The sequence below is a fragment of the Gobio gobio genome (genome assembly GCF_949357685.1).
Source record: "Gobio gobio genome assembly, chromosome: 1".
Taxonomy (NCBI): domain Eukaryota; kingdom Metazoa; phylum Chordata; class Actinopteri; order Cypriniformes; family Gobionidae; genus Gobio; species Gobio gobio.
This window is the reverse complement of record NC_137097.1, coordinates 18,503,418-18,520,833: the sequence shown is the minus strand read 5'-3', so window position 1 is coordinate 18,520,833 and position 17,416 is coordinate 18,503,418. Positions and strand designations below refer to the sequence as shown.

Here is a 17,416-nt window from a genome sequence, read left to right as displayed (position 1 = left end):
GAAGGAGTGATCTAAGGTTAAATGGTTACATTGAATACCTTGTGTTCTTCAGAAAAAGACCTTTTTACAAATATAGGACCTTAGGACCAGCCTGATGTTTCACAACTGGTTATATCCAAATATAATGTTGTGTTAGGGCAAACAGAAACCGGCAGTCATTTACAACTTATCATTAACATAAATATTCCACAGTCTCTAGTCTCCACTCTTCTGTTTTGAAAAGTTAATGTTTGACAGTCAATATACTGGAGCTGATGCTATTTATAAATATAAAATATAGTACAAAGACGTGGTTCTATAAACAAATTAATTTAACTACAGTAGGTAACATGTTGTTCACTGATATTAAAGTTAATAACAAACCTACCGAGACTTATTGAAGATCAGGTTTTCTTTACACTGATCATAAAGACTATACCTTCTTTACTCATTTGAGCAATGCAGACGTCAAAGGGTTAGTTCACCCCAAAATATAAATTCTGTCATGAATTCCTCTCTCTCGTGTTGTTCTAAACCCATCAGACCTTCGTTCATCTTCAGAACACAAATTAGGATATTTTAAATTATGAACTCACTGACCTCTCCATAGACAACTTTAATGAACAGTTTAATTTCCCAGAATGGTAGTAAAAATTTCATTAAAATAGTCCATGTGACTCGAGTGGTTCAACCTTCATGTTATGAAGCGACGAGAATACTTCTCATGCGCAAACAAATAAACAAAAATAATGACTTTATTCGACAATGTCTTCTCTTTCCTGTCACTCAAAAATTGAGATTTTATATTATATTTATTATATAATAATATATTTATCATTGAGAATATCTAGATGTAGATCTATATATTTAGATGTAGAATCTTATAGTCTACATCTTAAAATCATCAATCATAATTAGGTTATTTTCAGGTATTTTTAAACTCAAATGAACTTTATATGTACTTATATATTATACAAATAATTTATTCCCCTAAACAAAACAGTTTTAACTTTTAGACAAAGTCTCTCAGTCTTTAGTAATATTTTCAGCACATCATTGAACAACATGTATTTTAAATATGTATTACACCAATGCATTCAACTCTGAATTTCTGTCATCTCTTTTATTACCGGTATTTGTATTTGTGCACTTCTGTGATGTAGACCCAGCAGTGAACGGGACTTTTATTTTGTTGTGGTGGTGTGACGTCATAAGTCCGCGCCGAGGTCCTGCATGTGTTGATTCGGCTGGAGAAAGGTTTGTGTTTTTAAGTGTTTAAAACTATAGAATCAGAGTCTATAGAGTCTTCAAAGTTTTATAGGCAACGCAGATTGAATTACTTATTATTAAATGTAACATTGCATTGCTTTATCTAACATTTATTAACGTCGTGTGAGTAAAGTAACAGAATAAACTCACAAGTTACAGAAGCAGCTTCTCATTTCTCTCTTTATCAGTTCATCATATAAACATTATTCTATATACATTATTATATTGTTCATTATTAGTGTGTAGTGCTAGTGTTGAGTGTTACTGAGACTGAACTAGAGCTGATAGAGACTCAGTTCATCATATAAACATGAGTTCAGTGTCTGGAGAATAGAGATGAGAGAAACTGAGCTTTATCACACTCTCTAGTGTTCATTATTAGTGTGTAGTGCTAGTGTTGAGTGTTACTGAGACTGAACTAGAGCTGATAGAGACTCAGTTCATCATATAAACATGAGTTCAGTCTCTGGAGAGTAGAGATGATGGAGAAACTGAGCTTTATCACACTCTCTAGTGTTCATTATTAGTGTGTAGTGCTAGTGTTGAGTGTCACTGAGACTGAACTAGAGCTGATAGAGACTCAGTTCATCATATAAACATGAGTTCAGTCTCTGGAGAGTAGAGATGATGAGAGAAACTGAGCTTTATCACACTCTCTAGTGTTCATTATTAGTGTGTAGTGCTAGTGTTGAGTGTTACTGAGACTGAACTAGAGCTGATAGAGACTCAGTTCATCATATAAACATGAGTTCAGACTCTGGAGAGTAGAGATGATGGAGAAACTGAGCTTTATCACACTCTCTAGTGTTCATTATTAGTGTGTAGTGCTAGTGTTGAGTGTGACTGAGACTGAACTAGAGCTGATAGAGACTCAGTTCATCATATAAACATGAGTTCAGTCTCTGGAGAGTAGAGATGATGGAGAAACTGAGCTTTATCACACTCTCTAGTGTTCATTATTAGTGTGTAGTGCTAGTGTTGAGTGTCACTGAGACTGAACTAGAGCTGATAGAGACTCAGTTCATCATATAAACATGAGTTCAGTCTCTGGAGAGTAGAGATGATGAGAGAAACTGAGCTTTATCACACTCTCTAGTGTTCATTATTAGTGTGTAGTGCTAGTGTTGAGTGTTACTGAGACTGAACTAGAGCTGATAGAGACTCAGTTCATCATATAAACATGAGTTCAGTCTCTGGAGAGTAGAGATGATGGAGAAACTGAGCTTTATCACACTCTCTAGTGTTCATTATTAGTGTGTAGTGCTAGTGTTGAGTGTTACTGAGACTGAGCTAGAGCTGATAGAGACTCAGTTCATCATATAAACATGAGTTCAGTCTCTGGAGAGTAGAGATGATGAGAGAAACTGAGCTTTATCACACTCTCTAGTGTTCATTATTAGTGTGTAGTGCTAGTGTTGAGTGTTACTGAGACTGAACTAGAGCTGATAGAGACTCAGTTCATCATATAAACATGAGTTCAGTCTCTGGAGAGTAGAGATGATGAGAGAAACTGAGCTTTATCACACTCTCTAGTGTTCATTATTAGTGTGTAGTGCTAGTGTTGAGTGTTACTGAGACTGAACTAGAGCTGATAGAGACTCAGTTCATCATATAAACATGAGTTCAGTCTCTGGAGAGTAGAGATGATGAGAGAAACTGAGCTTTATCACACTCTCTAGTGTCCATTATTAGTGTGTAGTGCTAGTGTTGAGTGTTACTGAGACTGAACTAGAGCTAATAGAGACTCAGTTCATCATATAAACATGAGTTCAGTCTCTGGAGAGTAGAGATGATGGAGAAACTGAGCTTTATCACACTCTCTAGTGTTCATTATTAGTGTGTAGTGCTAGTGTTGAGTGTTACTGAGACTGAACTAGAGCTGATAGAGACTCAGTTCATCATATAAACATGAGTTCAGTCTCTGGAGAGTAGAGATGAGAGAAATTAAATAAATATATAGTGTTTGTGTAATTTGTTTTCTTTTATTAGTTTGTAGTGCTAGTTTTGAGTGTTACTGAGACTGTTGATACTGAACTAGAGCTGATTGAGACACTCAGAGATTTAATGTGGATTTATTTTTCGTCTTAAACAGGACAAACACACAGAAAAACTCCTGGATAAGCGGCTGAGATCATTAATAAAGATGGTGTTTATTAAAGAGGAGAGTGAAGACCTGAGGATTGAAAATGTATTCAGTTTGAAACATGAAGAAACTGAGGAACAAACAGAGAAAGAGGAGAGAGAAGACATGAAGATTGAAGAAACATTGAGAGTCAAACATGAAGAAACTGAGGAACAAACAGAGAAAGAGGAGAGAGAAGACGTGAAGATTGAAGAAACATTGAGAGTGAAACATGAAGAAACTGAGGAACAAACAGGTTGGTTTCATTCTCAAAGCTGAACTCACTCATTTGATATTTTCAAGTCTACACGCTCACAGATCCTCTCATTATAACAAGCAAAGCTTATACTCAATGTAAATATTTTTTTGTGCTGTTAGATTCATTGGTTTATAGAGGGATTTTCTGTCGATCACTATAACAGCTGCACTGCTTGCTTTCTGTAGTCTAAACTACATTCACAATTTGAAGAAAAGTTTTGTCATGTTTCTTAAGAGGACCAACGTCCACATATACCGCAAAGTTTCAGGAATGACGAACGCTTTTAATTGACTGAATCCGCTTTCCTGTTCCGCTAGTCGTTCCTGAAATGGCCTAGACCAGGTAAACCAGCCCAAACTGCAGGCGATTTGATTTCGGCCTGTACCTCAAGGTGGAAACTTGTACATATTTCTATACTGCTTCTGTTACAAATTTGCGGGGATCAATCAGAAACCGGCTTATTCACCTGGCGCGCTATTGGCGGGTTTAACACAATGACGGATAGTTCGGTGCATGCGTGTAATCGAGTGCAATCTTTAACAGTTCACAGTCGTCTTGTTTCAAGCGCCGAACACACTTCAATCTGAGTTCCCACACTCGCCCCCAGGGTATTTGTAACTTGCGTTTGCAAAATCTTTGCACTCACATCTAGAGCTACACTTCTGTTAACAACCAGTCAAGAAACCAAGATGTTTAAGGGATAGAAACTTCTGTCATCATTTACTCACCCTCAAGTTGTTCCAAACCTGTATGAGTTTCTTTGTTCTGCTGAACACAAAAGAAGATATTTTGAATAATGTTTGTAACCAAGCAGAGAGAGCAACCATTGACTACCATAGTATTTTTTTTCCCTACTATGGTAGTCAATGGTTGCTCTCTGCTTGGTTACAAACATTATTCAAAATATCATCTTTTGTGTTCAGCAGAAGAAAGAAACTCATACAGGTTTGGAACAAATTGAGGGTGAGTAAATGATGACAGAAGTTTCATTTTTTGGTGAACTATCCCTTTAACAAGTAAAATGTGACAGACATATTCTCTTCTTCTATTTCTACTCTGTTAAAGAAAAGTTACTGTAATGTTGTCGTGTGTGCCTCTTGACTCTTTCCTGAAGTCCACGATGAGCTCCTTCGTTTTGGTGGTGTTGAGGAGCAGGTTATTATCAGTGCACCATGTGGCCAGGTGCTGGATCTCTTCCCTGTAGGCAGTCTCATCGTTGTTGCTGATGAGCCCAATCACCGTAGTGTCGTCCGCAAACTTGATGATGGAATTAGATCCATACACAGGCTTGCAGTCGGAGGTGAAGAGGGAGTAGAGAAACGGACTTAGCACACAGCCCTGTGGTACACCAGTGTTGAGTGTGATGGACGTGGAGCAGGTGGATCCTGATCGAACATTCTGGGGTCTGTCAGTTAGGAAGTCCAAAATCCAGTTACACATTGAAGTGTTGATGCCCAGGTCTCCAAGTTTGGCTATTAACTTGGTTGGGATGACAGTGTTGAATGCTGAGCTGAAGTCAACAAACAGCATGCGTGCATAAGTGTTCTTATGGTCCAGATGGGTGAGCACAGAGTGCAGTGCCATGAAAACTGCATCCTCTGTGCTCCTATTGCTGCGATAGGCAAACTGGTGTGAGTCCAATGTGGATGGTATAGAGTCTTTTAGGTGTTCCAGGACCAGCCGCTCAAAGCACTTCATAACGATGGGTGTGAGTGCTACAGGGCGGTAGTCATTAGGGCACCTCGGGCTAGAGTGTTTCGGCACTGGCACAATGGAAGTGCGTTTAAAGCATGTTGGAACAGCTGCTTGGGCAAGAGACAGGTTGAAAATGTCTGTAAAAACCCCAGCGAGCTGCTCCGCACATGCCCTGAGAACACGTCCAGGGATGTTGTCTGGTCCAGCAGCCTTGTGTGCGCTGATCCGGCTCAGTGCCTTGCAGACATCTGTGGAGGAGAGTGTGATTGGTGGGTGGTCAGCTGAGGGTTTGAGCTTGGTGGCAGTTTCTCTGTTGTCTCTTTCAAAACGAGCATAAAAGTAATTTAGCTCGTTCAGGAAGTTGACATAAGTGGCTGCAGGGGTGGAGTGGGTGGGTTTGTAATCACTGATGGCCTGAATGCCCTGCCACATGCGTCGAGGGTCAGAGTTGGAAAAGTGTCCCTCTATCTTTAGCTTGTAGCAGTGCTTGGCCTTTTGGATGCCCCTCTTCAGGTTTGCTCTGGATGTACTGTAGGCTTGTGCATCTCCTGATCTGAAGGCAGTGTTGCGTGACTTCAGCAGGAGTCGCACTTCCCTGTTCATCCAAGGCTTCTGATAAATGTACCCTATACAATAGCCTACTCATCAAACATTCAGTGTAAGTGTAAACACATGACATAACATTATTTAATATTTGAATCACAGCATTGACAACACAAGTGCATTTTACCTCAAACTTGCGACTAGTTAACTTTCTAAAGTAGCAATCGCTTCTCGACATTAACACAATGACAAAATTATATTCTGAATTAAAAATATTTTTATACCACTTTTTAATGTGTGATTGTGTAAAGGTGTTCACGAGATGCCAACCTTTCGCGAACTTGCTTTCAACGGCGAACACTCGTTCTCATGGAGACGGCGGTGTGCATGGAGGGGAGGAGCTGTGTGTGTGTGGCGCGCAGGGGCGTAAATCGCAGAGTGGATGGGGGGGACAGGACCCCCCCTTTCTGAGGGCTGTCCCCCCCTAAAAACCATGCTGAGTATTGTAAATAATATAACAATATATATTTAAAATAAATGTGTAAGTAGTAAAACAATACAAACGCAAACGGGACAAAAAAATGCGTTTTAAGTTTAGAAACATTTTGAGTCCCCCCTTGCCTCACAGTGGTTTGATCCACCGTGCACCTCAACTAACGTAGTAGAACGTAGAAAAACTACCACACAAGTTTGGGGAGAGAACAAGGCTCTTCAGACAGCAGTTGTGAAACACCAGTAAGTCGCGGTCAAGGCTATTTTATTCACTTTAAACGTCAGATGAAGTGATTCTTTTCTTTTTAATACAGATTAGGCAAAACACTGTTAACATCACTTTCCCACCGCCGCACCGCCCCGCTCCGCTGTATAGTAATAAAATCATTGAGTTCAGTTAGAGAACTGACTAAACAATTAAAAACTGAACGTGTCTGCTCAATACAGCACGAGCCGAACGAGCAAATAGCTGACAGACAAGATTATCGAAGATTTGGTTTCAAAGTGTAAAAGCGCCTATTTAAGGGAGTGTGTCATTGTACTGTTTTGTTGTTGTGTTTTTCATTACGAATAATAGGCTAATGAACCCAAAATTCAAGCAACCCGCCCCCAAATTAAAAAAATTGGCTAATTCTAAACCGAAAGTTCAGTCAGATCTGTGTAGGGTTTTGCTCAATATGATGATAAGTGGCAGATCAGAGGCTTGCTGCAGTTGAATATCTAAATATCTGAATATCATAGTATAAAATACTATGTGGAGGACGCAAGATAATTTAATAATTATAATATGACTGCGTGGTGAACCTTAATCGTATTTAAACTACTATTGAGTTGTGTTGTTGGTCAGATAAAATGACAGAGAAAAGAAAAACGGACATTAGATAATTTTTCAGTGCACCAAAACGCCAAATAAGTACGAAATATATATATATTTTTTTGTGGTACACATATCCTTACAAGTACGATTTTGGCTGTATTATTTGTGTCCCCTTCAAAAATTGCTCTTGAGAAATTTCATGTTTATTGTCCCCCCCAACTTTTAGATTAAATTTACGCCCCTGGTGGCGCGTGTGTATGTGAGAGAGACGCGTGAGTGAGAGACGCAGGGGAAGGAAATGCAGCTGAAGGTTATTTGCTCTATGAAAGACATTGATGAAGACGAAAACTAAGGACATTTAATCTATAATTTTATTTTAGTTAGTTTTGCCAAACACACATTACAGTTTTGGTTAGTTACCATTTTTTTGTAATGCCTCGTTTTTATTTTTATTTCAGTTAATGACAACCCACCTAGTTTTCGTTTTTTCGTTCGCTTTCGTTAACGATTATAACCGTGGTAACGATGAGATGAGATGAAGTTACTTGCAGTAGCGCTCCGGTCTGCAACGCTGTATCATCTTGATAGCACAACGACTCTTTGTACTTCTGTCCAACTTCCGACTTTTCGGCTATTTTTTTGTAGCTGGATATATATAATTTGTTGCGTCTAAATATGAACGAGGATAGGGTTATTGATAAATCGAATTGTTATTGTGGTTCTTATTATCATTTAGGGGGGCTTAGGAACATTTTGGGGTAGCTTCAGCCCCCCTAAAATAGGCCTAACGACGTCCCTGATGCTGAGGATACATTACAACTTACTGTCATGTGGTGTAATCGCTAAATCAGTGTTTCAACAGGGGAAAGACGTCAATATAACTGCTTGTAAACTAAACAATGTCATGTAACGTTAGCATCACATTTACCTCAGGCAGTCATTCAGTGTCAACATATATTTAGTGAAAGAGTTGATTTCTCTAGTGAATAAAATTATGCTCTATATTAGCCGTTATATTCATTATATTCTACTTAACCTGTTAGTGATGTCTTGATTATTTCATGCATGTTAAATAAACCTGTCGTGAAAATGACAGACACTGTGTATAAAATTATATTTTAACAATGAATTGGAGAAAAAACTATTTTATAATTGGAGTTAAGGGTCCTGCACACTGTGCGATTTTTCTAAATCCTCTGCGAATGTTGCTTGTCAGACTGTATGAACATAATCCCTGATGTAATACATGTCACACTGTAGGATCTCAGTTGTCATTATGTCAGACTGTACGACAGTCAGACGCGAAAAACGGACGCAAGCAAGAGACTCGTACGGACTGAGTTTTACGTCATCTGTTAGATTTTGTTGTATTTGGCCGAGCAGTCGTTTGGGTGGCTCGCCAATGTATTAGATTTCTCCAATACATAAAATAAGTAAGCTTGACCAGAGTTCTTGTGGGGAGAAGAATTTATTGAAGGTTTGTAGTGTAGCAGTCTTTCAGCAGCGATGTTATCATGCCGCCCTTCAACAATCTTAACCCAACGTTCTGTGTTCTGAGACAGAACTTTATACAGGGAAGACAAAGGGCTTCAGACAAAGGGAAACTGTTAGGACCTCCCACAGGAGATCGTTCTTACACACCCCAAACGTTCCTGCCATCGATACTGATCCAATCAGCATAACAGTGACATTCAAATGCATAGATGCCAATCCAATCACTCATGGGCTCCAAGGGCCATTAAAGACAAATGGTGCTCATTTTACAAACAGGAACTGGCCTGGAAGATTTAAATACAAAATCTATCAATCCCTCCTTTGATCATTTTTGATCACAATATAGATATCATGTACACATGCTGTATACAGGTTCCTTCTTAAAATTACAGTATAAGAGTTCATGGTGAAACTTATCATCCTCTTGAATGCTTGAATCCTCTTGAAGCTTTTATTTTGGAGTTGTGATCTTTTGGAAATGGCAGATAGTGTTGTGTTCTGTGTTTATTAATGAGAAAACAAACAGGATCATTGCAATTTGGATGTTTTACTATTAAACTCATTGCTAAGAGGCTGCTAGCCCGCTCGCAAGTGAAGTTAATAGTTGAAGGCCTTGCATGAACAATGCAGTCAGCTCACTGAGAGCTTTACCTGTAAATATGCGCTGATCTTTGCTTTTAGAAAGTAATTCCCTATTTTTCTGAAAATAAGGCGGAGGACGACCCTTTCCAAGTGACCAGCATTTTACCTCTGAATGGCCTATTTTCTGACAGGAACTGCAAAACCTGTTTTCTTTGCCATTTGTTTGTCTGCTATGTTCTCCTGGAGTTTGATTTAGAAGGGTGTGCTTTTGTTCTTCAGTATGCTGCTCAAACCTCTTGGTGAGATCATTCCCATCTTTGTTTTCATCCCTCATTCTCTTTTTGCATTCACGAAACCAGTGTCCTTCTTTGTTGCAATAGTTGCACTTTCTGTGTCGTTCTTGACGTTGTGGTTTTGTGTGTGTATATCTCCAACCTCCTTTTTCTTGAACATCAATCCCCATGTTCCTTGTGCTGTGTGTTAAAGATCCAGATTGCAGAGTTCTTAGTTTGACCTCATGTGTCCTTTCAATTTTTGCTGACCACTCAACAAGCTGATTGAAAGCTGTTCCAACACTGTCCCAGTCGTCATATCGGATTTTTAGGGCTTTTGAGATTTCAGGTTTCAGTCCATTCACAAATGCAGTTTTCAGAGGCATGCTAGTATCCTTGTCTAGATCCTCACTGTCATTTACACCGGAGTGTTCCAACCAGGTTTGTGTGAAGCGTTCTTCAAACTCTGTAACAGTTTCTCCTGTTTTCTGCATGCATAAGGTAATTTTAGCCCAATTAATCTCTGCAGGTTTCAGTTCGAACAAGAAGGTTTTTACAGCTTCCCAGCCAGCCTCAATGTTCTCTTGAGACTCACCTACCCTGGATTCAACACTTCCAGTGAGTTTTTTTTGATCATTGTCTCTCATGTTGATATTAAGTATCATTGCTCCATCTAATGGGTGTAAGGAATAGATTTTCTGCAACCGCTGAAGAACTTGCCATACTTTTCGTGGTTGTTTGTACACATCTGGTAATTCCTTAGACCACTTGTCTACTTGCTCCGGTGAAGCTGGCTGGTATGTCTTACAGGGAATGTATTTCTTAATAGTTTTTTTTACGATGTGGGTTCGTCTTTCGCCTTCCTCCTCATACTCCTCCTCATTGTCAACTTCAATTTCAGTCCTTCTGTTCTTGACAATTACAGGAGCAAGTCTAATCTTTTTGTTCTTCTTGGGGACATGAACATGTGTCTCAGGTTCAACATCACTGCCATCAGAGCTCTCAGTTTCTCCTAGCAGATGATGACGCTGTTGAACCTTCTCGAGTTCTTTAAATGGATAGAGCAACTCTTTCTCTATCTTGCTGCTAGATTTTATGGAATTTTGTTGCCCAGAAAGCAATTTTAACAGCTTGTCATTATCATTCAAGAGTCTTTCTTTTTCCTTCTTTTCATTTTGCAGTTGTTCAGCAAGTGCTCGAACTTTTGCCTTTTCCACATTGATCTCTCGATGTAGTTTGTCAGTCTCACACTTCTGCAAATGTTGCCGAATTTGTTTGCCCAGAATAACAGATAATCCATCTCTCTTAGTGTTTGACCTTAAGTGATGTGTCTTTCCGTAAACCCTTTTAATATCCTGCAAGTCCCATAATCCATCTTCTGAATTTTGAATGCCATATTTCTTCCACATGTCATCATGGCACTTCCTCAGTCCCAGCCTTTTGTCCAAATATTCAAACAGGTTGTCTTTCATTTCAGCAATGGTTACATTTGGGGGTTCTGTTCCATGCTTTTCTGTGGTTGGCCTTTTTGTCTGGTCATTATCTTTGATTTGTGTAGACTCGGCCATGGCAGTACAGCAGATGTGTCCCCAAATTAGGATATTTGAGCTCAGGATAACCGTCAAGTGGTATCTGCACAGATTAAGAAAGAGAACAAAAGACAACAGAGCAGTATTCGTTCTAAAAGACAGCAAACATTAGGGTTGTCTCAACTGTTCAATCTGAGTCTGCTATTGTTATTCCTTCTTTCCCTATTTCTTAATTCCTGCGACACCTAAAGAACAGTGAGGTAAGGATGGACTATTGTGGGAATGCCTATGAGGGAAATCTTCACCCAAGGATTGGCCCCCGATGCCGGTTGCATTCGGTTCTTTCCTGGGCTCCTCACTGGTCCATGTGTCTGTCCTATCCTATCCCTGTTGGTGGAGGAACAACTTTGCAGTGTGACACATGAGTAAGCAGGTTGAGAAATATTTTCAATTTCCTCAAATCTCTGAGATGTTCTCTTAGCGTCACATAGTTTCACTGAATCAAATGGCACATCAGATACTGGTTGAATGGCTACGTCTGTTTCAAAGAAAGCTTGTAAATCAGGATAAATGTTATCAGGCTGACTAACTTCATTCACATCAGTTTTCTCTGCAGCTTTGTTGAGGTTCAATTTCTTAGTCAAAGAAGCTACTCTAGCACGGAGAAGCACAAAGAAGCTGCTCTAGCTACTCTTTGTTCTGTTACTACACACTCACAAACACTGACTTCTCTGATCAACAGACTTGTTAACTTTCCTTCACAAAAAAAACAGAGGACAACACAAATATTAGCCTGTATGCTAATCTTCCCTGCCTGAAAAACAGAGGCAAAAACAATTCTTCCCTGCTTGAACAGAGGCTTAACTCATCTCTAAAACAAAAATTTTAGAGGATAACTTAGTTAACCAAACCCTACAGCTGTCTGTTAACTCTTCCCTGGCATTGCAGAGGAAAACACAGAGATGGGACTCGAATCCACCACAATAGCTCCTACAATCTCTCTGATGAACGGACTCAATTGTTTCTTTAACAATTCCTACAGACTTCCAAAGAAAGGATCAAACCATATACAGTTTCTACAGTCTCTGGACGAACGGACTCAATGTGTTTCTTTAACAATTCCTACAGACATCAAAGTGAAAGGCTAAGCCTCTGCTTCTACAATCTCTCTGATGAACGGACTCAATTGTTTCTTTAACAATTCCTACAGACTTCCAGAGAAAGGACTAAACTTATACTTTATTTCAGTAGCTCCTACAATCACATGAGAACGGACTCAACCGCTTCTTAAATGATTCTTACTGAGATGGGACTCGATCCCACCACAATAGCTCCTCAGAACTAAATCATTTAATGGGTTCCTACAGACTCATGAAAAAGGCCCAAGCTTAAAAGTCTCAACAATACACAGTATTGTGACTACACTACAAATCTTTACTGGTCTACTTATTTATTCTTTTCAGAAGATGTTCTTTTAGAGAGCTGATAAGTTTCACTCACCAAATTAGGATATTTGAGAAAGATTCAGTCTGGAAATCTTTGTTCAGCTGGAAGTTTCACTCTGGATTCCACAAGATGCAGTCTGGAAAGCAGATCTTTGTGCTTGAAGTTTCAATCTGGATTCAGTTTCTTGTTGCAGCTGGTGAGTTCTCTTCTTGTCAGTCTCTCCTGGCTGGCTCGCCAAATTGTTAGATTTTGTTGTATTTGGCCGAGCAGTCGTTTGGGTGGCTCGCCAATGTATTAGATTTCTCCAATACATAAAATAAGTAAGCTTGACCAGAGTTCTTGTGGGGAGAAGAATTTATTGAAGGTTTGTAGTGTAGCAGTCTTTCAGCAGCGATGTTATCATGCCGCCCTTCAACAATCTTAACCCAACGTTCTGTGTTCTGAGACAGAACTTTATACAGGGAAGACAAAGGGCTTCAGACAAAGGGAAACTGTTAGGACCTCCCACAGGAGATCGTTCTTACACACCCCAAACGTTCCTGCCATCGATACTGATCCAATCAGCATAACAGTGACATTCAAATGCATAGATGCCAATCCAATCACTCATGGGCTCCAAGGGCCATTAAAGACAAATGGTGCTCATTTTACAAACAGGAACTGGCCTGGAAGATTTAAATACAAAATCTATCACATCAATCCGTGACACGTTCAGTAACGGTGAGCCGCATTCACAGACACAATGGTAGCGTTCAGCAAACAACAAAAACAAGCGCTGGCATTTTTCATTCACCTGACTCTTTTCGACATGTTCCCTGGTGTGCAGCTGAAGCTTGACCTAACAGAATTAAAGGGGTGGTAAAACAAATTCTTTCAAGGCTTGATTGTGTTTGTGGGGTGCACTGTAACATGTTCATGCTTCGTTTTAAAAAAAATTGCATTATTTTTCATAAATTTTACCTTTATTCTACACTGCTCTGTACCTCCTTGTAAAAACGGTCTGATGGTTTCCGGGTTGTATGAAGCCAGTCCCTCAAAAATACGCAATGGGCTCCGATTGGTTAGCTGGCCCAGTGTGTTGTGATTCGCTAACCGCCTAGTGCACGTTTGTCGTAAACGTCATGCCCCTTACCTTTTCCGGTAGACTGTGCTTTGGGTAGTATTAGAAACAATGGCATCAATAAAACCATACCAATTTGAGCCCGAATCGGACCCAGACAATTTTAGTGAAGATGATCGAGCAGAACCTGTTCAGTCCTCAAGAGTAAAGACTGCGGATCTATAGTGATCGCTACTGAATGGCACTGTTACTTTTGTATTTTTCGAACGATTATAGCCAAATATCTGTCGCAAGAATGAACTCTAAACATTGGCTTTACTAGTAGCCAAATCAAACACAGAACCATGTTTAGCATGCCTGTAGATAAACAATACATAAAAGCTCTAAGAATAATTTACACTAATGCCAAGTTCGCTGTTGAGATTTTTAAAAAAGTTTGTAACGTTAGGTGTTTGTCGGATAACGTTAAGTATGAATGAGCATTTAACAAACTGGTTTGCAGAGCCAAACAGCGTTGTCATCTGTTTACTTCCTTGCCACAACGTACAATTAACAATACAGACTATTACAGGAAAACACATCAACGAAAAATAAATCATACTTACAGGTTGTGGCCCGTAAACAGCTTCTGTTTTTGAATCCATCCTTCAGGACAAGCCGCTGTGCGAATCCTGCATTGAACTCGCGAAGATTGTGGAAGCTTTCCTCCGTGAATATTGCAGCGGGAGCCCTGGCAGTGTTTGTCTCGTGCAGCTGAACCGCGGCTCGTGTATTGCAAATACAGACGAATATTGTCCATTATGTCACATTTTCCGGTCTTCTCATCCGACCCGTTCCCCTCTGTCTCATACACACACGCATATAACATGATGTTGTATATTAAACGCACTGCAACGCACCCCCGTCCCTAGGAAGGCTGAACAAAGTGGACCTGCAACTTTGTTGATGAAAATAACAGCGGTTCGTCGGCATTGCGGCAACAACACTCCAGCATACTAACCACAACAACGCTTCCCCTCGGTGATACCCCCCCCCCCCTTATTTAATATTCTCGGAGGAGGGGTTTATGTAAATATTGGGGCTGGTGATGTCAGAGACCCTGGAGGAATGTCTAGTAGTCCATACTGGCCGTTTGCTGTAGTCCTTAGAAATTGATTTCTTTAAAAGCAAATATCTCCCTTTGCTTTAAACTTTGAACATTGTAACTTTGCAGATGTTGTTTATGCTCAAACAGCAACATTACACATTAGCTAAAGTTAGAAAAGTCAAATCGTGGTTTACCACCCCTTTAAATAGCAAAACGAATCATAATATCTCTCAGAAAAATCGCAATTAGATATTTTCCCCAAATCGCAAAGCCCTATATTCCAAACCACTTCAATAACAACTGTGGCAGTGTCCTGAACACATAGAATCCAAACATGATGAAAAGTGAGTTTGTAAATTTTCCTAAAGAAATGTAACCCCTCTTTCTGTAGCTTACTGGGTATAGGATGTAACATACATGTTTCTGGTTTAATGTCTTTGTCTGTTGTTTTGTGCCATTGAACTGGGGTTAACTTGTTTTTTTTGTCTCTTTTAGATCTGATGGCACTAAAAGTGGAGAGCCAAGAACTAAATAAAATGGAAGAGAAAGATCCATATGGGCAACATCATGATTTCATAGCTGGAGAAAAATCTTTTAGTTGCTCACAGACTGAAAAGATTTCCTCACAAAAAAAGTCTGGAAAGAGTTTAATTGAAAAACAGCACCTTAAAGTCCACAGGAAAATGAACAATAGGGAGAAGCCTTACACCTGCCAGCAGTGTGGAAAGAGTTTTAGACGTAAAGGAAACCTTGAGGAACACATTAAAATTCACACTGGAGAGAAGCCTCACACCTGCCAGCAGTGTGGAAAGAGTTTTAGACGTAAAGGAAACCTTGAGGAACACATTAAAATTCACACTGGAGAGAAGCCTCACACCTGTCAGCAGTGTGGAAAGAGTTTCACTCGAAAAGGGCATCTTAAAGGCCACATGAGAGTTCACACTGGAGAGAAGCCTTACCCCTGCCCACAGTGTGGAAAGAGTTTCGCTGATAATGAACATCTTAAAGGCCACATGAGAATTCACACTGGAGAGAAGCCGTACACCTGCCAACAGTGTGGAAAGAGTTTCACTGATAAAGGAACCCTTGGGAAACACATGAGAATTCACACTGGAGAGAAGCCTCACACCTGCCAACAGTGTGGAAAGAGTTTCACTCTTAAAGGAACCCTTGGGAAACACATGAGAATTCACACTGGAGAGAAGCCTTACACCTGCCAACAGTGTGGAAAGAGTTTCACTCATAAAGAGTCTCTTAAAGTCCACATGAGAGTTCACACTGGAGAGAAGCCCCACGCCTGCCAACAGTCCATTAATGTACTAAACACAATTTAAATCAGTTCATGTGAGTACAGTGGTTCAATATTAATATCATAAAGCAACGATTGTATGTATGTGTATATATATATATATATATATATAAAGAATCTTAAACATAAATAGCCACACAAATCAAGGATTCAAGGAGCTTTATTGCCAAGTACATTTTTACACATACACGGAATTTGTTTTGGTGTTGTGCGAGTCACACCGAGTCACCATTCTGCGGCGCCTCCTTTAGTTGGACAGAAAAATACAGCATAACATGAGGAGGGGTGAGGAGATGAAAAAAACAACAACCCCCAGACTGTGCTCCTTTCGGGAGCACAGTTTGGGAACAGTAAAAAAACATCTCAGCAACATGAGCGCATACACATTACAACATGAAACACGACTTGCAACAGGGGAGAGGAATGGGGGTTGAGGTTCCCAGCACAGCCAAGCGGCCCGTCCTGCAGCCTTTCCAGGCGCTGGTCACAGATCCGCTTGTCATACTGGGGGTACAAAGCGGCGAAGGTGAGAGATGGGTGTGTGCATAAATGTGTGTGTGTGTCTGTAGAGTTCATGTGCATGTTTGTGTAGGCCTGGAGAGTCATGCCTGGCACCATAATCTCGGTGCTCCAGTCCGCAAGTTGCTATGGAGACAGCCTTGATCAGATCCCAGTCCGAGTCAGCAGGTGATTGGGGGATGAATGCAAGAGCGTCTTCCTGCAGTGCTCTCAGGGGGAGTTGTTGTCCCAACAGCGGCCTTGGCCAAGGCCAGTGCTGGTTGAGGGAGCCGAAAGCAGATAAGATTGGAATTGTTTGGTCTGGGAGCGAGTAGCCACAATTTATGACTCTCTTAGTTCGTTCTGGTCTCTGGAACGATCCTTTTGCAAAGCCGTGAGCTTTTCCATGATGATATCCATATTGCGTTGCATCTTCATGATGTTATCCATATTGCGGTTAATAGTCCCAGTTTGAGAGATGACCGCTCTGCCCACTGCTTCAATCATGACGGGCAGCCTTGTGGAGCTTTGAACAGCTGTCACCGCTTCCTGAATTCTTCGGTATCCCAGGGCAATGCCTGATCCAATCAGCAGAAACCCTGTTACCATGATTCCGAATAGGTAGATGTCTTCAATGTCCTCTACGGAAAGTGCCGCTAGACACACAACATGCCACCTCTCCCACGCGTCCATCGTGTAGCCAGCAGCAAACGTTCCGGCAGGGCAGTCAGGTTCCCCCGAACCCAAGCTTCTCGTCGAGAAGATGGTGTCAATTGCGTTGAGAGACCAGTTGATCAAATCCATAGTTTTTAGTTTGAGAGCAGTGCGTGGAGAGTCTCTCAAGTTTAAGACAGTAGACTAGACGAGACGAGAGAAGCAAGCAGGGGAGGAGGGAGACGAGAGGGAGAGAAGAGAGAATGCGACCGCCTTCGCTGAGAGCCAGAGGGGAAAAGATCCAGGAAA

At 40.5% G+C, this 17,416-nt stretch overlaps 1 protein-coding gene across 1 annotated transcript; it reads left to right on the top strand.

Annotated features, from left to right (window-relative positions):
• The first annotated feature begins 1,170 nt into the window (after positions 1 to 1,170).
• LOC307131338 (uncharacterized protein) lies at positions 1,171 to 16,023 on the top strand. Its single transcript, XM_079824937.1, has 3 exons — positions 1,171 to 1,236; positions 3,341 to 3,626; positions 15,142 to 16,023. The coding sequence occupies exons 2-3, from the start codon at positions 3,392 to 3,394 to the stop codon at positions 15,978 to 15,980; spliced, it is 1,074 nt and encodes a 357-aa protein (XP_079681063.1). The 5' UTR covers positions 1,171 to 1,236; positions 3,341 to 3,391; the 3' UTR covers positions 15,981 to 16,023.
• The last annotated feature ends 1,393 nt before the right edge of the window (positions 16,024 to 17,416 follow it).